The sequence below is a fragment of the Mixophyes fleayi genome, chromosome 8 (assembly GCF_038048845.1).
Source record: "Mixophyes fleayi isolate aMixFle1 chromosome 8, aMixFle1.hap1, whole genome shotgun sequence".
Classification (NCBI taxonomy): domain Eukaryota; kingdom Metazoa; phylum Chordata; class Amphibia; order Anura; family Limnodynastidae; genus Mixophyes; species Mixophyes fleayi.
The window spans coordinates 11173828-11195755 of record NC_134409.1 but is presented as its reverse complement, the minus strand read 5'-3'; the positions used below and the strand labels follow the sequence as shown (position 1 = coordinate 11195755).

Below are 21928 nucleotides of genomic sequence, written 5' to 3'. Positions count from 1 at the left end.
CTCCACTTAACTAACTGCCCTGAATCCGGGGGTTTGCCCTACTCTTCCGGGAGACTACCGAAATTCGGGAGTCTCTCGGACATTTATGGAGAGTAGGCAACTATGCATGATACCCAATTCGTGCCCCCACACATAGTTTAACAGTGCCCTGACACATTTTCTTCAGCAGTGACCCTAAACATTATACCAGTAATTTCCTACCACTGATAATACAAGCCATAGCTTCTATTGTTTATACAAGACCTAGTCATTATACCAGTTGTCTGTCCTCCTTCACTATACCAACTCTATGCCCCTATTGAGTATGCCATCCCTATAACGAAAGGATATAAAGGTACAAATGGCAGAAGATATATGCCCACAAAATGCAGTACACATAGGAAGCTGGCATGATGTTTCAGGGTAGAATTAATGCAGCAATTCCACATAAGAGATGCATTTTTTTGTTTTTTAAATAGTTAAGCACCTTTTCAAGCATACATTTTTCTTAGCTATTCTCCTAGAAATTATTATCTTGCCTTCAAAAGTTTTCTGTTTGGCAAACAGAAATTGTTATATGGCTGCCAGACACAGACACAGTCTGTCTGCTACCCAGACACAGGCTCACAGCTCTCAACATGTCATGTGATGGCAGAGGGGGGAGAAGGAGGATGTCACAGTGCAAACAGAGGTCAGATGGGCATTCAAAAGCCTCTCTGCTCACTACATCATGTGCTATGTGACTGTGGTTGCCATGGTAGTCCAAAATCACAAACCATTAAAAGCAGTCTAAAGAAAAAAAAATCAAGGAAAATGGCAAATACCAACGTTGTTCTTACAGATTCCCACAGTGATTTAAAACACCTGATTTATTTATTTTGTAGCGGGATCGCTGCAATAACCTTACATTCGATGAAACAAATAACTGTTTTCAAAAGTTTTACATTCTGTTTGGAACCATTGTGACATCTTGGTTTACATTTCTAAGCACAGCCAGACATTTTAGTAAAGATGAAAACCTTGGCTTTAATCTTCTCATGGCAAAGCAGTTTGCTTAATTTTAGCGTTATATAATAGTTATATATTTATAATATTTATATAAAATATATTTAAAATATTTATATACAATTTCCAGAGACCTGTCTGGGCTGGAATATTATGCACATTAAATATTTGATCTCTTTGGGTGCTATATGGACAAATACAGATTTATTGCAGAATTTTGCATACGTGACTTTCCATTGTGCAATGACAAAGGGCCCGAGTCATTAAAGAAAGTAAGGCACAAAGAGGAAGTAAATGTTCTCTGGGACAAACCATGTTACAATGCAAGGGGGGTAAATTAGTTTATTATTTTGCACATAAGTCAAATACTGCCTGTTTTTTCATCTAGCACACAAATACTTGATAACTTTATTTTTACACTGAAATCTAAAGTTGATCTAGGACATGCCCTATCCCAACTATAAATCTGTCCCCACATTTTAAATTTACCTCCCCCTCCAATGCAGCATGGTTTTGCCCAGATGCAAAGTTACTCCTTTTTATGCTCTGCTCTCCTTAATGACTCAGACCCAAGGTCTTTACTAAACCTTCTGCACTGAAATGAATTGTGCACTGCTGTGAAATGAAAATGAAAATGAGGCTCTGTCGTCCAAGTCTCGCGTCGAATCTCGCGAGGGGTGGGAGGGAGGGCCCAGAACAATTCCATCTTGTACCTCTTTTTTTGGCATTATGTGCTCAAGCTACCTCGGTGCAACCTTTTGGCCTAAAAACAATATTGTGAGGTGTTCAGAATAGACTGGAAATTAGTGGAAATGATTGTTATTGAGGTTAATAATAGCGTAGGAGTGAAAAAAAACAAACACAAAACTGGTTTTTAGCACTTTTTATGTTTTTTTCAAAATAAATCCGAATCCAAAACCTTAAATCCGAACCAAAACCTTTCGTCAGGTGTTTTGCGAAACAAATCCGAACCCAAAACCTCAAGCAAATCCGAATCCAAAACACGAGACACCAAAAGTGGCCGGTGCACATCCCTAAGTGAAATAAACATTCCATTTTAATTCTTTTCCAGTGGCAAAAAATAGGACTATCTTGGGAAATACAATCCAGTAATTTGAAAATACAATAACCCCTCCCCCTTTATACCGACAGTTTAGATCACAGTCCACAAAGGGCATTATAGGAGGGGGACAACATACATAGAGCGATATATAACAGCGTTAATACATTTGATGCATTTGGCTAAGGGTATACCTGTCCATAAGCTGTCCATAAGTCTGCCAGTATACAGAGAGAGCGCTGTACTCTCATTTAATAAACATTAAATTATCCTCGCTGTCATAACAGAGCCGATATTCCAAAGTTCTGCCAGTTTCATTGTCACAGCTGCAATTCTTATCCACTGATACAATGTCTGGGTCGCTTCTAATGGAACACAGCGCTGCGCTACGGCACACAGAGATCTCCCAACAGTTACTGTCAAGCAGCTGTGATGTGCCTCTAATTCTACAATTAGTTAAGATACAATAAACCTGAAAACTATTTGGAACAAAAGTTCTTAGTACTGAAAGTTAGGAGGTATGTAAATTGGGCTTGTTATCGTGCCAATTTATCGATAAAATCTTGCGGACAGAGTTGAGCGAAGTTCAACTGGGACAGCGGTAAGGGTTAACACATAATATATATATATATATATATATATATATATATATATATATATATATATATATATATACACATACTCTTTTTGTCATAGAACTCACCAGAACTGAGTTCTAGTACCTTTTTTTGATGGATTCCCCAAGTTTTAAAAGTAACTTTTGAACATTTGATGTTTGGTCCACGTGGACTTGAATCGCCCTATTGAGCGTAGCAGGTCGGCGGCAATATAATTAAAACGGTGCATGCGGGCTGCTTGTGTGTCGAGTCCGCTGCATGCGTACTTCGTCCGCGCTGGTTGTGATGTCACTGCTCGGCTTGTGATTGGTCATGTTGTTGTGCTTACTGCGGGCGGTGACCATTATGTTTCGTAACACAACTGACGTGTGTGGGTGTGTGTACAGTGATTGACTATGTGATGTTAGTGGTGACACCTTTTTTCTTACAAAAAAAGCACTGTATGTGTGTGTGTGTGTATATATGTGTGTATATATGTATATGTGTATTTATGTATGTGTATGTATATATGTTTATGTATGTATATGTGTATTTATGTATGTGTATGTATATATGTTTATGTATATATATGTATGTGTGTGTATTCTTCAAACATTGAAAAAAAATATTTTTTACTTTTAAATACTAAGGTATTTTTTTTATTCTTTTTCTTCTGTTACCAGCCTGAGATAGCGGTAATAGAACAAGCATTCTGGCGGTACATGTTCCTCCGCGATTCCTTATTAAATAGGCTTCCCCGGCCTGCCGCAGCCATCGCTGGTGACAGCCGGCAAATCTTACCTACGCAGACAGTAGTGACCATTACATAACTCCCAACTTTCTGGCAATGACTTGTACCTGCTGAGCACCTAGGACCGGACTATCCCGCCTAAGTCGGAACAGTTGGGAGGTGAGGATAACCGCACTGTCTAAGCTTATTTCTATAGAATAAAGAGGCCACTGTCTGCCGCTTCCTTACATTTCATCAACAAATTCTTATCGTAAGTTAAAATTTGCTAATTGGAATATTCTTGAACCTTCCATTGGATCACAATATCTGCAAGTCAGAAAACGGGTGAATATATTACTATACAACCTTGATTTATTTCCCTGCAGGGTGATGCATGATGAAGGAGAGAACAATTAATTTAAGATTTTTACCCAAAACGATGCAGTCTGAGCCGAGACACTCAAGTTGGCGAAAGAAAGTAAAAATTCCAGCACGTCACCGTTTGTTTGAACCCAACATCCATCATTTCGATTATATTTCATGACCAGACAACAGACCAAAAGAGCCAACTTCAAAGCACAAAAAAATCAACTCTGGAGAATACAATTTCTAATAAAAATGCATTAAGCATCGGGAAGCTAAACAATCAGGACAGAAGATAAGCGTACAAGGAATACTGCGAGAAATATAAATAGTGGGAAGCAGCAATTTGTATGCATTGTCATGTAATCTTTATATCGGGGCTGGAAAAAAATAACCACGGCAGTCACTGCGCAGATTTATTTTAAAACTTGGAAAGCTCTTTTTGAACTCACAAGGAGATCTAAGCACCGTCTGCACACTGGTACATTGATGACCTCTTTGTGCCCCGGTAATTTGGATTGGTGATAGTTTCCTTCCTACATCGGGTAATGACTGCGCTATGTTAGATGCATTCTATTAAGATGAGGTGAAGTCACCTTGGTGTCCTGTGTGCCGCATCTTCTAATTATTTTATATTACCCTTTAAACTGAGACTTGAATGCAGAACAGACGGCCGCATGCAGTTGTTTTGGGAATCAAATTGTTTTATTGGCCTTGAGCAGAGCTGGGATGGCCCAGGGGCAGGAGGGCAATTGTGTCTGGCCTAGACTTTTTTTTTAAAGGGGTTGGCTTAGCAGAGCCCCGCCCCTACTCACTTTGAGCCTATGAAACAGGCAGAGGATGCTAACCGCCCACTCCTTGGTGTTTAAAGCATTATCGGATTGGCCGGACAGGAACCTCTGCCTGCCTCTTTGCTGCCAGGCAGTCATGGGTAGTATGCTGCTAGGGTGGGGGGAGGGGGCAATTTGTTGAGATATTACAACAGATTCAGTCTTACTATTGCTAGAGTGATTACACTGGAGGGGCAGCAGGTGGCGCTGCTCCTAAATGTGTTATTGTCTTGTCACTGTGTATTATAATAGTGTACTCTGTTGTACATGGAATATTATAGTTTCTTCTCATGTTTGTGTTACATGCAAGATGTGTTCTCTCTGTATGCCGATATAACTGCACAGTTTAATATAAAGTTATTATTCCACAAAGTACTTCCCAGTGTGTGCCTATTGAGAGAGTGTATGAAAGAGGTGCAATTTGCAACTGTGCTGCTAGGGGGCGCAAATGCCTGATCAATTATTTCATTAGAACATTAGGACCAGACCAGCTAATAGGGGGGTGGAGCCTGAGCAGAGGGGTGGGGCCACACTGGCTCGTGCAGCCTTGCAGACATCATGGGACATAGAAGAGGTGGCGCTGATCCAAAGGGTGAGAACCAGAGGTCACTTGGGTAGTTTGTATGTCTTGAATGACATAATATATCACAATGAAATGTTTGGGTATTTCTACACCTGGATAGACAATGTACAGCTGTGTGCAGTAATCTGGGATATTAACCTTCACAGAGAGCACCCACAGACATTTATCCCAGAACAATACAGGAAAGATGAGTCCGTTGGACTGTAGGCATCTTTTATAAGGCTATAGACATGCGGGATCTGCTTTCTGATTGGACAGTTTACATTCCATGCACTGGGATTGGCTTGATTCATCAGTGGTCAATATTAATTCACCAAATTTAGGCAAATTGGGATCAAATTAATTTGCTGGGGAAAATCTGAAATTTGCAACACTTTCCCCGGAAAATATTTTTAAAATGTTGCCAACTATGTTTTTATTAATATATTTATTATTTTGTTATTATTGTACAATTTGAGATGTATCTTTCTGGAAATAATGATACAAGTGAACAATTGCCATCATTATATTTAAATATAATATAAAGTTTTAAAAGGAAAGGATTGGTTAAAGTGAAAGAAATTGTTCAAACACCTCAATATCTTCACATTAATGTTAATTAACAAAGGTGGAATGTCTCATGGAGGAGCAAAAACTACCACCGTCTCTCTCTACTCATTAAGCCTAAGTCCTACATAAAAGTCCTACAAAAAGGTTCTATATAAAAGTCTTATATAAACACTGAACGGATAATTCAAGTCAAAATGAAAAATGAGGTTTTGGGTGGAATTATGTAAAATGTAGCAAGTTAAATTAAAAAAATCCTGTGCTTCCCAGATCCACAAATTTATGAGATCCTGGTGTATGTTTACTAAAGTGCAGGTTTGAAAAAGTGGAGATTTTGCCTATAGCAACCAATCAGATTCTAGCTGTCATTTTATAGAATGTACTAAATAAATGAAAGCTAGAATCTGATTGGTTGCTATAGGCAACACTTTTTCAAACCGGCCGTTTAGTAAATTTACCCCCCTTTAATGGGTCTATCAGTCCCAGAAGAGAGATCCATTCTCCTGCTAAGTCAGACTTCAAGCTGCCAGAAGTGTTGTCAAAACACCTTCTATCAATGCGTCAATCATTCACATGTGAAGCTCACAGTGTATGGACTTCGTCAATCATTAGGAAGGATTTCAGGACTGGGGATTGTCGATCAGATTTTCTGATTTAGCCCATATTACCTAATGATGTCCAAAACTATAAAACTCTGTTTTGATTGTAACTATTCTTTAATGCTCCATAAATATTTAACATACACCTATTTCAAACTTAATAAAACTGTTACAAGAATTTAAACGATGTTTCTTGAATTTATTTTTAACAAAGAAATTGATTTTATACCATAGCGTAATCCTCACAGTCTGTCATTATTATTTACGTACCACTATCGATCTACAAGCTGAAAGCAAGGATATTTCAGAGAACTGTGAAAATTAACTTTCAAAGGGAATTCCACTTTTTTTTCTTTTTTTTTTACCAAAAGCCCACGTTCCCTGTTTGATAGCAGGATGGCTTGCAAAGGATGATTATTATAACCTTGCTACTGCCTTCTTGTATAAGCACACACCTAATTGTGAGCTGGTAATTTCTGATGACATGTATGAATTCACTTTGAATAGATACTTGTCTGACAACCCACATAGCCCCTCCCATCTCTGTTCACTAGAACCTGGCAGCCAGCCAAGACTACTGTTACAATGTTGCAGCTCACTGCAAACACTTAACCCTTAGTGCTCCCGATAACCTGATCATTTTATCTTCTTTTCAACCATAATGGAACAGGAAAAAAAAAAAAGAATAGACAATGTTATTATCAATTTAAACATATGAAACAAACAAAAAAATCATTCATTGTTCCCCACATCTTTAAGATTGTAAGCTCCTTTGTGCAAGACCATCTTTACCCTCTCTTCCAAGTCATCGTCATTTATTTGAATCAAGGCTCCTCAATGCACAACATTGCGAAATATTCCAAGATAACGATATCCTTTAATTGGATGAGAACTACAGTGGGAATATTTTGGTTCTCAAGCTATAATGCCGTGAAAAATATACTTAACTAACAAAAATGCAAAGGTCCAATTTTTTATTTTTTTATTTAAAAAAACAGAAAAAAAAGAAAAAGAAACTAAGAACAATGGCTTAAATGAGTCCTTACTACATTAGATTTCGGTCCGTGTATCACAGCTCTTTTCTCAGTTTATTTTAAAATATTACTTTTTAAATAAGGTAGTAAAGTTCATTTGTACTTTGTACCCTGTAATTACTCCTAGTTAAAGGCAGGAAGGCTATATATAAATTGATTTCCATGTAATAATTGATTTGTATATAATAATTGATTTTGCTTGAACATACCAATTAGCTAGAAGTTAAATAAGGAGAATTATTCAACTATAACCTAAGCCCTATGTAGTGTTGGTGCCAATTTCCATCTAATTAGTCTGCGGATTCGGACAATCGTCCTCACCATCAGTTTGTATCTAACACCAGGGGTAAAGTCTTTTTTGCAAATGTGCGCAATTCTGAAATTCGCATTTGACTCTACGCAATGGACGCCACAAGGCCACAGTGCCTCAGCTCTGCCTAGTTGCACGACTTAAATATTTTACGTTGCTTTGATGAAAACAGGAATATAGTTGATACCTTGGGTAACTCTTCAATTTGGTTGGCATCGAGATAAAGTTCCTCCAACGTTCTTTCAAAACTGAACACCTCTTTTGGCACCTGCTGTAGGCTGCAGTGGGAATAATCCAACACCGATATTATCTCCTCTTCGCCTCGAAAACATCTGCATGGGACAAGCCGGCCAATGATCTTCCTCTTAGTCGTCATTTCCAGGCACTGCACTGAATAAACACAATACAACAACATATTTATTCTACAAGAACTCCAGCAGTGTTTCACTTCTATCACAGTCAGGGTTTGTTCATCATCATCATCATCATTTATTTATTTATATAGCGCCACTAATTCCGCAGCGCTGTACAGAGAACTCACTCACATCAGTCCCTGCCCCAATATAGCTTACAGACTAAATTCCCTAATGCACACACACAGACACAGAGATACTGAGACTAGGGTCAATTTGATAGCAACCAGTTAACCTACCAGTATGTTTTTGGAGTGTGGGAGAAAACCGGAGCACTGGGAGGAAACCCACACAAACACGGGGAGAACATACAAAGCCCACACAGATAAGGCCATGTTGGGAATCAAACTCATAACCCCAGTATTGTGAGGCAGAAGTGCTAACCACTGAGCCACCATGTTCACACCTACCCACTGATAGTGTGCTTTTCTCTCTAAATAATGCTTGAAAAGCGCATGAAGAATAGAATGATTAGTTTGTTATGGATTTGTAACTTCCCTTCTCAACTTATGATCCCGTAAAGGAACTTTTAACGGGTGGGGTACGGTTTTTCGGTTTCGAAAAATCCGACACCCACTTCACCTACAAAAAAAACACGAAAGTCTTAAAAAGCAATGTTAATATTTATAGACTTACCTTTAAAGCGACTCTGAACATCACCGATGGACCCGAATGCTGACCGCAAGTGATCTCGATTAACGTGTCCGGCACTACTGTTTACTGTCATGTGACTTGTATTCATCTGAATTTAAAGTGGCAATGCCGGGTTAGGTGTTTAAACACTTAACCTGTGGGGGCCCAACATTGGCGCTTTAAATTCAGATGAATACAAGTCGCGATGACAGTAAACAGTAGAGCCGAACACCTCTTAAATCGAGATCACTTGCGGTCAGCATTCGGGTCCATCGGTGATGTCCAGAGTCACTTTAAAGGTAAGTCTATAAATATTAACAACGCTTTCTAAAACTTTAGTGTTTTTTTTGCAGGTGAAGTGGTTGTCTGAATAGTGGTAAACGAATTAACGATTACCACAGCTTTTAACAGTCTGAGCAACTTTCAGCATGGCGATCATTTTCAAGTACAAAAACGTTTGTATAAAAGGATGAATTCTGGTCCCCGGAAAGCCAGTTGCTGCTGGTCACAGAGGAGTAGCAAAATATAGGTCATATGTGTCAAATAAATGCAAAACAGAACACTGTCTACCAATCAGGCAATAAAGCAATCAGTATATCTGTTAAGCTGTAATAATGTAGACTATTCACCAGCCGCATAAAATATGTGTTAGCACCGTTTCCAACCAGCGAGAGATTATATGTATTACAGCATAAGAGATTAATTAAGCGTTACTTTACTGAATCAGCAATAAAATAATTCCACTTAACAGATTGCTTTCCTGAAACCAAGAATGTTATAGGAAATTCAGTCTTATCACTAAAGAAACATGTTTTAGTTGTTACTTAATTACGTGGTGTTGATGTACGTGGTCAATGTGTTTGTTTTCCAGAGATATATTTTAATTCTGAAAATGATTGCATAGTTTTAGAACTAATTAGTAACTGGACTAATCACAAACAACTAACCCCCCCGTCTGCATCTTTTTACTTCAGCTCTACTGAGAAAACATGAAATAAAATGTTGCATTGAATCTCCGCTCCATCACAGCCGCGTCCCACAGATCACAGACAATGGTCTGATGCGGAGTTGGCGGCAATTGCATGAGCGCAAGTTCACTAAAATGGAAGCAATTACGGACATATGCAAAGCTGCAACTATGGAAAGATACATATAGGTCGGTATCTACATGTCTGCCACTATTTATAAACATTGTTTTGTTTACAAAATATGTATTCATTATTAGGCATGAATAAAACTTCAGATACAACATCCCGTTGTGCATGTGTAATAAACAAAGCAAAAAAAATGCTTAAACAGGCACACAAAAGTAAAATAGATGCACATGCAACAAGAAAAAATAACTTATCAGGATCAGTGGAGAATTCACAAACAGCCAATCATAAGTGGATCACTATTGCTTCTGACCTTCATCATCATCATCATTCAATTATACGGCTTAGACAGATGTATATAAATCTGTGCTGTAATTGTGCAATCATGTCCTTACTGTACCCTGTCTACTTTAGAACGCCCCTTCACTCTCCCGTTCCATGTTTCCAGCCGCAATGTGGCGTAAGTGCGACATATGGGTGTGGTCACTCTTCTGGGCATGTACAGAATGATTTCAAGCAAGATACGCTACACAAAACTGGCATAGTACTTACTCTGCCTCAGCCCCAATGAGTTCAAGTCTGCTAAGCATGGGCCAAAAAGCTCCAACAGTCAAGCCAAGCAAGGTTCAGTTACTTGATCGTACCGTGTGCTTCAGTTCACCAATCTGTGCAGAGAATTTCTGACCACTAGGTGCATGTATTCCCTCATTTCTCAAATTACAGTGACAATTGAAAGCAGCCAATGAAAGAAAATTGGAGAGGCCTGATCGACTATGGAATGAAAGAGACATTGTCAGTGTCACAAAAAAATCTTAATAGATCTAAACACAAATTGAATTGGGAACATGGCCCGCGAAATTATTAGGTAAACCGATGCAGACGCCTAGAGCAACTAGGTTTAGGGGGAGCCTAAAATATTGAACCAGTAAGATAACGTCAGGGCCCTCTTATCAACATTTTGGGGCCCCGGGCACAGCAGTGCACCGGGGCCCCTATATATACGTATATATGTATAAAAAAAAATAATTATTATATATATGGGCCCTGCAGCCCAGGGGGGCCCGTCGGAGGCAGCAAAAAAACCCCCAAAACCTGAAAAAGAGAAGAAAACACTTACCTTGCTGTCAGCTGGCGATCCGGCTCCCTCCCTGGTCTCCTCCTCCGTCGCGCTCCGCAATGGATGTCGGGCGGGCGTGATGATGTCACGCCCGACATGCACTGCGAGGAGGAGACCAGGGAGGGAGCCGGATCGCCAGCTGACAGCAAGGTAAGTGTTTTCTTCTCTTTTTTCAGGTTTGTTTTTTTTGTGCCCAATGGGAATGACGGCCCTGGATAACGTCGCATTTTATTAATTTTATTCAAGACCTTGCACAATAGCAAAAAAAAAAGAAAGCATAATCACACGTTGAATGAGGCCAAAGCACGAACCACAAAGTAATTTTTGGGTGATGTTTGTATAAACACACACATTCATTTGCTTTTATTCCACTTTTTTGCAATTTCAATAAAAACACAACAACACTGTTTTGCCCATTTCTCTTACATTGTATTTGTGGTGAGAGGGGGCCTGATTCATTAAGGATAGTAAGGCAAAAAGACGAGTAACTTTGCAACTTTGCAAAGCCATGTTGCTTTGGAGGGGGAGGTAAATTGAAAATGTGATGACAAATTTACACGTGGAATAGGGCATGTCCTAGATCAACTTTAAATTTCAGTGCAAAAATAAAACTATTAAGTATTGTGTGCTAGATAGAAAAACATCCAGTATTTAGCTTATGTGCAAAATCATAAACTAATTTACACATGGCTTGCCCATGTTACAATGCAATCATCAGACTAATCTTCATCACCATTTATTTATATAGCGCCACTGATTCCATAGTGCTGTACAGAGAACTCATTCACATCAGTCCCTGCCCCATTGGAGCTTACAGTATAAATTCCCTAACACACACACACAGACAGAGAGAGAGAGAGATTAGGGTCAATTTTGATAACAGCCAATTAACCTACTAGTATGTTTTTGGAGTGTGGGAGGAAACTGGAGCACCCGGAGGAAACCCATGCAAACACACAAACTCCACACAGATAAGGCCATGGTCGGGAATTGAACTCATGACCCCAATGCTGTGAGGCAGAAGCGCTAACCACTTAGCCACCGTGCTACCCAATGTTATTTTTTTTTTAAATTGAAAGTCTTTTTAAAAAAAACAAAGTGTAATTGGTGTGGTTACTGAAAGTAAAAAAAAAAGCCTGGAAATGCCAAAATAGTGATCAAGGACAAAATAAGCTTTAGCGACAAAGGAGTTAAATACTACGGCCTTGGGGGAAAAAAATGTAATCTGTATTTTTTTGCAAGATAAATATAAATAAATAGGGCTCCACGTCTTAACCCACATTAAAATGTTGCATGGAAATATTTCCTTAATGTCACAAAATTGATGTTCCGTGTAAAGGCATCAAGGATGTAAGAAATGATAAATGCAGTTATACTGCACCTGTACTGAGTGTTTTACTGCCTGGAGGTAAATTTAGCAGCTCTCTCTATGTATCTGTTTGTAAGAATGAAATGTAACATTTGTTGCCTTTCTTAAGAGCCAGATGCTTCATGTGAGAATGGATAAATTTATTCCGTTAATCTCACCTCCAGCAATTATGGCGTCCGCGTAGAAGAAACTCTTTACTCATTGTAATACACGTGTAGTAGATGTAACAAATTAGCATTGCCAGGGTAGCAACTGTTCCCTGAGAAATGATGTCGGACTAATCATAGATACTTTTCCTAATGAAAATAGCCCTCGAGCATTCATCTGAACCTGCAGAATGCACGATGATGTCTCTGGTGATATGTCATAGCCGACATAAGCATTAAACAGAATAATTGCATGACTCTAATACTGTATCTGGTACAGAAAAGCGCAGAGATCATTTCAATGGAACAGGTGCCGGATTTGTATTTACTTCAGATATCTTATTTGACAAAAGGATGTTAAAGTGCAGCCTGCTGTCTGGTATCATCTATGTATTGTACAAAGACGGTGTATGAAGACATTAACCCATTGTTGCCTCAGCTTTAATCCTTGTTGTAAAAAAGTAGCTTAAACTGCACCGGCCAGGAAGGTGCCCTGACTGTATCGTGCTACCAAGTGATCCCCAATACCGCAGAAAACAGCTTCTTGATGCTGCCTAGGTGTAATCCTGGACTCCTAACTATCATTTGTTCCCCCGCATTGACTCTATATCTAAATCATGTTACATACATCTACAATACATTTACAGAATACGCACATATCTCACACAAGACACTGCAAAGACGTTAATTCCTGCACTCACCATCTCCCGCACAGACTATTGCATTTCCCTCCTTACTGGTCTTTCTCATATCAGACTCAAACCCCTACGATCTATTTTGCACACAGTGGCCAGACTGAATTTCCTTGAAAATTGTTCTAAGCGCTACGGAATTTGCTGGTGCTATATAAATAAATATTGATTATGATGATAAGATTGGGCAGCACGGTGGCTCAGTGGTTAGCACTTCTACCTCTCAGCATGAGTTCAATTCTCGACCATGTCCTGTGAGTTTGTATGTTCTCCTTGTGTTTGCGTGGGCTTTCTCCGGGCGCTCCGGTTTTCTCCCACACTCCAAAAACATACTGGTAGGTTAATCGGATGCTAACAAATTGACCCTAGTCTCTGTCAGTGTGTGTGTGTTGTGGAATTTAGACTGTAAGCTCCAATGGGGCAGGGACTGATGTGAGTGAGTTCTCTGTACAGCGCTGCGGAATTAGTGGCGCTATATAAATAAATGGTGTTGATGATGATAAGATGACGATAATGTGGGGTTAATTACAGAAACTGGTGCAAAATGAAAGGAGGTGTTGTCTGTAGTATTATGGGAGGTTCCGGCTATACTGGTGCAAAAAGATGGTGGTGAGAAACACAGGACTATGAACAGAAGGTCATCCATCTTACTCACTATAATATCTGACGTTTTATTGTTAGGTCCCTTTAAATGACCTTTGTTAAGTGCGCTCATAAATAAAATACCTACAAAAGTGTTGTTATGGTTTGTTTAGTTTTAACAAGGAACTATTATTATTATTTATTTATATAGAGCCAGACTATTTATCAGCGCTTTACAATTGGGATGAATCATGATGATTAAACAAGACTGGGTATTAACAAACAGACAATTATATACTAGAGTAGGGTGGTATGGTGGCCCCAGGGCAAGGAGGGCACCGCATATTTGCTAATGACTCCAACAACTTCTTTATTATGGGGTCTATTTATTAAGCTGTGATGAGTCGAATATCCTGAGAAAATAGTGTGTTAGGGATATAGCCATCGCAGGGAATAGCCATCGCAGTTCTTTCAATTCTTTAAGGGGTTAAAGAGATTTCTCCTGCCTTAACCTGTTTTACGTTGATCACTGAGACCTCTACGAGGATCCAACCCCATTTATCAAGCGGTGAAAAGCTTTGCTGAGAGATGGCGTTAAAAAATGGACGTCATCTCAAGATCCTCTCTGGATCCACCGCCGGGTCCCATCGCCATGCGTATGCACAACCTTGCCCAAACAGGGGTCAGTTCCTCTTTTCGCTGGTAGTGTTAGGCTGCCGGTAAAGGAGTATTTAATTAATATAGAGGGTGGGGGGGGGGGTTTGTTTGCCAGGGCTCACCAACGAGTCCTGGCTTGGTAAATGCCAGCGAGACTACATTTTGGGTTACTGTACAAAATAATAATTACTGCCGGAAACCGATAATGCTTTTATTCAATGTATAAGCTTTTTGCTTGAACATCTACCTATCTAATATTGATTTTAACCTACAGTCTGCTGACTTGCTCTTACAACCCATCGGGACCACCTTTGTTGGTTTTTGTTCCTTTAATGTGATCTTTTATTTAACGTAAATGGGAAATTCGTGAAGGAGGAGGACTCACCAAACTGGCAGGAAGCAGCACCACTGGTAAGTAGCATTCTGTGTTTTAGCCAAACATGCTGACCCAAGAATAAATTGAGATTTAAATTAATTAAATTTTAAGCTGTGTTTTATCAAATTAAATCTGATCCTTATGGAAGTAATATACAAGGACAGCAGTTACCGTGATCTGCACTTTTTGTCTACGTGGTTACAAAGATACTAATCTGTCAACTTGGCAACAATGTTATAACGTAAATCATGTTTATACATTGCTTGAGCATCTTTCAGACACAAATAATGTATCTTTTTATGTGTGTTATTATTTCCTTTGTTTGCATTGCAGCCTTCACAAAATAATAAAAAAAACCTATATAAAAGCTTTTAAATGATGGACCATTGACATAGTTACTGGTCCAGGGATGCTGCTATTTATTCTGCGGAGGAGAGAGGATCTTGTTACAGCAAAGTTTTACTGTGCATCAATAAATCAGCTTTACGGCGCTGAGAAGATGAGCGCTCTGCGGCTGCCAAAAAAAAATAAACCACAGACATGCTAAATAAATTCATTTTTTAAACATTCGTAAACTGTATTTTCCATTAGTCTTTTCAGTTTTTGTAGTGTGTTGTGATATTTATGTCAATGCTGCAAGATATATATATTCGGTTAAATACAATGCTAAGTATTGGCACCCGGATAGAGTTCAACGATGTGCATCACCTGTCACTGTAATTAGCATTATGATTGTATTATTCAGGAAGGCATTAAGTTGGCCACACACAGACATTTGGCCTAATTGAGACACAATCCAATCTGTGGCCAATCTGCTTGAATGACTAGATCACAATGTGCCCCATAGTTCCCAGTCAGCCAATGACGTCATACTCAGGCCAATGTGTAAAGGCTGCATGCAGGTGAGGTCTCTTAAGTCTCTATTGACTTGACCTTTAAGTGTTGACTGCAGCAGATAAAAAGGATGCGCAGGTGTTAGTGTTGATAGCACACTGCCACCTGTTGTCTGTAGCTGGTATTGCGGCCGATTTTCACTTGTCGCATTTATCAGTGATGATGGTGCACTGCCACCTGTTGTCTGAGGCTGGTATTGCGGTGGATCTACACATGTTGCCTTTATCAGTGATGATGGTGCACTGCCACCTGTTGTCTGAGGCTGGTATTGCAGTGGATCCTTACAAAAACAAAAATAAAAATAGTAATGTGCAACGTGAGCTAACCATGCATGTCTGCGACCCTGGGCCACTGCCTATATGTCCTTTCAACAAGTCCCATGTTGATGTATCCGCAATCATATTGGCCCATCTGACTTTTGTGATGCTCGTATCTCAGGGGGAAACATCTGCCTCTATGAGACCCCTGAGTCTAGTTGTGTATTGATGAAGGGAATGTATGTAATGTATGGTATGTCTAATTATTACAGATGTCCTAGAAATAGTTTCTACCATCAGATGAAGCAATCTGATCGTAATGTGCAGGACAGATATGGCGCTGTGTGTTTGAGATTAGTAATGGAGCAGAGCTGTGGAGTACCATGGATGGACAAGGGCCCCTTCAAAATTCCCCTAATTTAATCTTGTCACAATCTATACCCCATCCTAAAAGTTTACATTCCTGGGATCCAGCCTTAATAAGGATTGGCAGCCAGCGCTTGGCGGGCACTGCCCGCCCGGGATGGGGCATAGAGTAATATTACACCCCAAACTGAATGTTACCTTTTTGGTGGAATTATTCTTTAACTCTTTTATATCCAGATCACTTGGCTTTGAACACTGGACCTAACCTGCCTTTTATTCAATCCCATCCTTTATACGTTTGTCTCATCATTGAAGGAAAGAAGCTACTCGAAGCCGAGGGAACAGTGGTGATATCATTTTATATGGGATAACGCAATCCCTACTGTAAGTTATAAGAATATTAAATGTTACCAGGGAGTCATGTGACCATGGCGCGGCATTGTGCTTATACACACGCTACAGAAATCCAACGTCTAATATAAACTTATTCCTTATAACACAACTTTTCCTATTGTCCACTGAAAATATAATTTACAGGAGTTTATAGATATATTAATATCACTCGTGTGTTATAGAAATGTAATCATTACAAGAGAACCAGAGCCGAGAGTTTGGTTCCTTTAATTGTTACCTTACATGACAGTAGAATAATAGGATGGAACTCGTTTTTTTTCCGTGGAGTAGCGGTAAATTCAGTCTGCTCTCTGGGCCAAACATAACTCCTAACCCCAATGTGCTACAAATATTGCACAGCATTTTCCTATGAAACCCCCCAAAACATTTTGAATTTTAGTTACAATGAAATTGACTGACCAATGTCAACCATTAAACATATATAAAATATGATAAATATACTGTAATAGAAATTATGGAATGATTAGGTTTTATTTTTATAGCAAGAGGCTATTCCACAGCGTTGTACAATCTGAGAATGTTTTCAGTCTCTGCAGAGCTTACAATCTAATTTACCTGACGCAGACGTACACCATGGTCACATATGTCGATTCAATGTGTCATTTGTAGTACTCTGCAGAAGAACAGATCTCATCTAGTTGGGTTCAATATAAAACTAAGATGTATGCACACGGATATGTTATCTTTGCAAAATAACTATACTAAATGCTTCCTTCTATGGCAACACTATTATATACCCCACTGGCAAAAGAATGCCAACCGCAAAACAATGTAAATTATTTCTATTAAAGTTGTGTTTCTTAAGTCCAGTCTTCATGCATCTGCAACAGTTCATAATTAGAGGATTTCTGTCTATGGAAACAAGTTGGATAATTGCTGACCCAGCAAAGTAGCCTAAGTCACTTGTGCATGGTTAAATAAATCCTGAAAACATGGGCTGTTGGGTGTACGTTAGGACTGGCATCAAGAAACGCTGTATTAAAGGCTATCGACCCATTCCCCAATTATTTTAATCTTCTTTATATCCTGTGAAAAAAATAACATACAATTTGCTTTTATACAGAGAAAAGATTCCCCCCTCTAGTTACAGCTCACCACCAGTATCCAGCTGTTCCCAACAATCTCTGTTTCTTTTCTGCATTTCTTATTTTATATAATTTAATACAGCGCTAAAAATCTAAGTGAGCAATACTGAGATTATCAAATGTAATTGCTTCTCTCCCTCTCAAGCTATCTTTATTTTATTAATTGCTATACATAAGGTGACCTCCTTGCCTACCACGGAATGAAGAACATGTAGGCACATTTATTGATCGTGGACCTCATATAGAGCTGTGAACAAATAGAGATAAAGAAGACAGACATGGACAAACCATGCTGAAATGCAAGGGGTTTAGAGTTGAGCAGAGATGTACTCTTCCTCTCCCTACTCTAAATCTGTATGAACATTTTAAATTTGTCCCCCCCCACCTTTGCACAATAAGGTACATAAGTGCACCCTCTTTTAGAGTATATTGATAAGCTTACTGTAAATGCAGATGATGGTAGCAACAACAACATTTAAATAATAATATTAATGATAATAAGGTAATAAAGAAACACAAATTTCAAATCTGTAAAAGACAAGGGTAATAGCTCAGTGCTTCAACTTTTTGGATATTTTCGTTTTACTTTTACAAAACCCTAAATAATATTTTTGCATGTCTTACATTACAGCTGTCTCCCAGATTAGGGATAAAGGATAAGATTAGGGTTTACTCCTCTCAAGGTAAACTGTAACATAGTTTTGTGGGCAGGGAAATGGGATGTAAGGACATAAGGTTAAGCTGCATTCAAGGTAATACTGCATTGAGTAATAGTTGAAGAATGGAAAGTTTAACAGCAAAACTGTTCATTTCAGGACCACGGACAGCATCAGAGATCTGGGACAAATCTCTCTACTAAACACTCTTTAACATGACAGAGCTGTTACAATGATCAATATGTTGTTATATTTATTCCGGTCTTTGCGCTCTGCTGTGTTCAAACTATTCTATACCCTGTGCTTGTGCTGTGGCTGAACGTCTCAGACTTTACAGCTGAATCGCAAGCCTTAGTGGTTCAAGTGGTTGTCTACTTGAATGTATCGTTTGTACTATTTAACCCAAAAAAACTATGACAGTAGGTGACACCAGCCGTACTTACCTTCTAGTTGTGGTTCCACCTGCTGAAATCAGCAAGTTACTTTGCTACCATTGGTCAATTTCATTGATGAAAAGAATCGCACAGCTATAATATAATAATACCCCCACTGCACTGTTTTTGAATGGCCTCAATGGCCTAATAGTTTGCAAGCAAAGTATTAGAAAATAGAGGCCTGGCTGAGTGAATTAGGGATGCATTTTCTGCAGATGGAGTTGTGACCTATTTTGTCCTTATTTTATTGTTTATTTTGGAATCCTAGGATTTGTATCTGTCAGAAAGCAGGATCTGAGGGTCATATGTTATCATTGGTCAATACTGGCATTATAAAAACATTAAACAGAAAATACACATAGGCCCTCATTTATTAAATGCATTGGATGAGCAACGTAAAATACCTTGATTTGCAGTGCAACAAAGTTTTCTGCCCAGCACATATCAAGGAGCACATCTACTCCCTGCTTGCTGGAGACACCTCTGTAAACTAAGAGTTCACTTAGGTGGTCTGTCCAGCACATAACAAGGAGCACATCTACTCCCTGCTTGCTGGAGACACCTCTGCAAACTAAGAGTTCACTTAGGTGGTCTGTCCATCACATATCAAGGAGCACATCTACTCCCTGCTTGCTGGAGACACCTCTGTAAACTAGAAGTGCACCTAGGTGGTCTGTCCAGCACATATCAAGGAGCACATCTACTCCCTGCTTGCTGGAGACACCTCTGTAAACTAGAAGTGCACCTAGGTGGTCTGTCCAGCACATAACAAGGAGCACATCTACTCCCTGCTTGCTGGAGACACCTCTGTAAACTAGAAGTGCACATAGATGGTCTGTCCAGCACGTAACAAGGAGCACATCTACTCCCTGCTTGCTGGAGACACCTCTGTAAACTAGAAGGGCACCTAGGTGGTCTGTCCAGCACATATTAAGGAGCACATCTACTCCCTGCTTGCTGGAGACACCTCTGTAAACTAGAAGTGCACCTAGGTGGTCTGTCCAGCACATATCAAGGAGCACATCTACTCCCTGCTTGCTGGAGACACCTCTGTAAACTAGAAGTGCACCTAGGTGGTCTGTCCAGCACATAACAAGGAGCACATCTACTCCCTGCTTGCTGGAGACACCTCTGTAAACTAGAAGTGCACATAGATGGTCTGTCCAGCACGTAACAAGGAGCACATCTACTCCCTGCTTGCTGGAGACACCTCTGTAAACTAGAAGGGAACCTAGGTGGTCTGTCCAGCACATATTAAGGAGCACATCTACTCCCTGCTTGCTGGAGACACCTCTGTAAACTAGAAGGGCACCTAGGTGGTCTGTCCAGCACATATTAAGGAGCACATCTACTCCCTGCTTGCTGGAGACACCTCTGTAAACTAGAAGTGCACCTAGGTGGTCTGTCCAGCACATAACAAGGAGCACATCTACTCCCTGCTTGCTGGAGACACCTCTGTAAACTAGAAGTGCACCTAGGTGGTCTGTCCAGCACATAACAAGGAGCACATCTACTCCCTGCTTGCTGAAGAAACCTCTGTAAACTAGAAGTGCACCTAGGTGGTCTGTCCAGCACGTAACAAGGAGCACATCTACTCCCTGCTTGCTGGAGACACCTCTGTAAACTAGAAGGGCACCTAGGTGGTCTGTCCAGCACATATTAAGGAGCACATCTACTCCCTGCTTGCTGGAGACACCTCTGTAAACTAGAAGTGCACCTAGGTGGTCTGTCCAGCACATATCAAGGAGCACATCTACTCCCTGCTTGCTGGAGAAACCTCTGTAAACTAGAAGTGCACCTAGGTGGTCTGTCCAGCACATAACAAGGAGCACATCTACTCCCTGCTTGCTGGAGACACCTCTGTAAACTAGAAGTGCACCTAGGTGGTCTGTCCAGCACATAACAAGGAGCACATCTACTCCCTGCTTGCTGGAGACACCTCTGTAAACTAGAAGTGCACCTAGGTGGTCTGTCCAGCACATAACAAGGAGCACATCTACTCCCTGATTGCTGGAGACACCTCTGTAAACTAGAAGTGCACCTAGGTGGTCTGTCCAGCACATAACAAGGAGCACATCTACTCCCTGCTTGCTGGAGACACCTCTGTAAACTAGAAGTGCACCTAGGTGGTCTGTCCAGCACATAACAAGGAGCACATCTACTCCCTGCTTGCTGGAGACACCTCTGTAAACTAGAAGTGCACCTAGGTGGTCTGTCCAGCACATATCAAGGAGCACATCTACTCCCTGCTTGCTGGAGACACCTCTGTAAACTAGAAGGGCACCTAAAAAATATTTTAATAGACGCACTACTGAATAGACGCTTCCACTTTAGGACAACTGATTTCATGAAATAAAAATGTTATAAAATGTTAACTTGTCTTATAAAATATTGCACGTATTAGCCTCATACGTGGCTTAACTTAACCACGAAGGTGAGGGGACATTGGGTCTGCTGTAACACCTGTCCCTGCTGTGTCACCTTCTTTTAACAATGGTCAAAGAAACAGGAGTTGGATTTTATTCTTAACATTTTCTAAGTCTTAACAATAGCAATATGTTCCATGCATTTCTCTTTATGAGTCCCTCCCATAACTATTCAATGGACCCTTACTGTGAAAATAAGTATATCTTATGTTGACTTTCAGTCCCTCCAATGTCAAACTGTATCCCCTTGTTCTAGATATGTAATGTTTTGCTCATTAATCTGAGGCTATAATTCCAATGTCCCGTTTCTCTGTGTTGTTGACCTTATATTGCAATTGATTCTGTTTTCCAGTTTTGTTGTGTCCCACATATATGATTTTACATTTTGATCTATTAAACTCCACACTTTACTCCATTCCTTAATTTTCCATCATCCAATCATTGTGCATTTATTTTATGACTTCTGGCATATCAACCCTGTCAGAAATATTTGTATCATCTGCAAATACATACCGTCCATTGTAAGTCACAAGTAATATCCCTAATTAATAGATTAAACCAAAACAAATTGATCCCCAAGGTTCTCCGCTGGTTACCAGCCCTTCCTCTAAGCTTATTGCACTGACTACACTAGTCTGTCCTCTGTCCTTTAGCCCAACAATTATCTATTCCACCGTCTTTG

General features: G+C 39.8%; 1 protein-coding gene across 7 annotated transcripts in view; it reads right to left on the bottom strand.

Moving 5' to 3' along the window:
- LRRC7 (leucine rich repeat containing 7) overlaps positions 1 to 21928 on the bottom strand; it is a 257250-nt gene that overhangs the window by 123940 nt on the left and 111382 nt on the right. For all 7 annotated transcript variants that reach the window (XM_075181893.1, XM_075181890.1, XM_075181891.1 and 4 more), the window contains one exon: positions 7823 to 8025. In XM_075181893.1, the coding sequence (XP_075037994.1) occupies positions 7823 to 8025 (203 nt within the window). The remainder of the gene's footprint in view (positions 1 to 7822; positions 8026 to 21928) is intronic.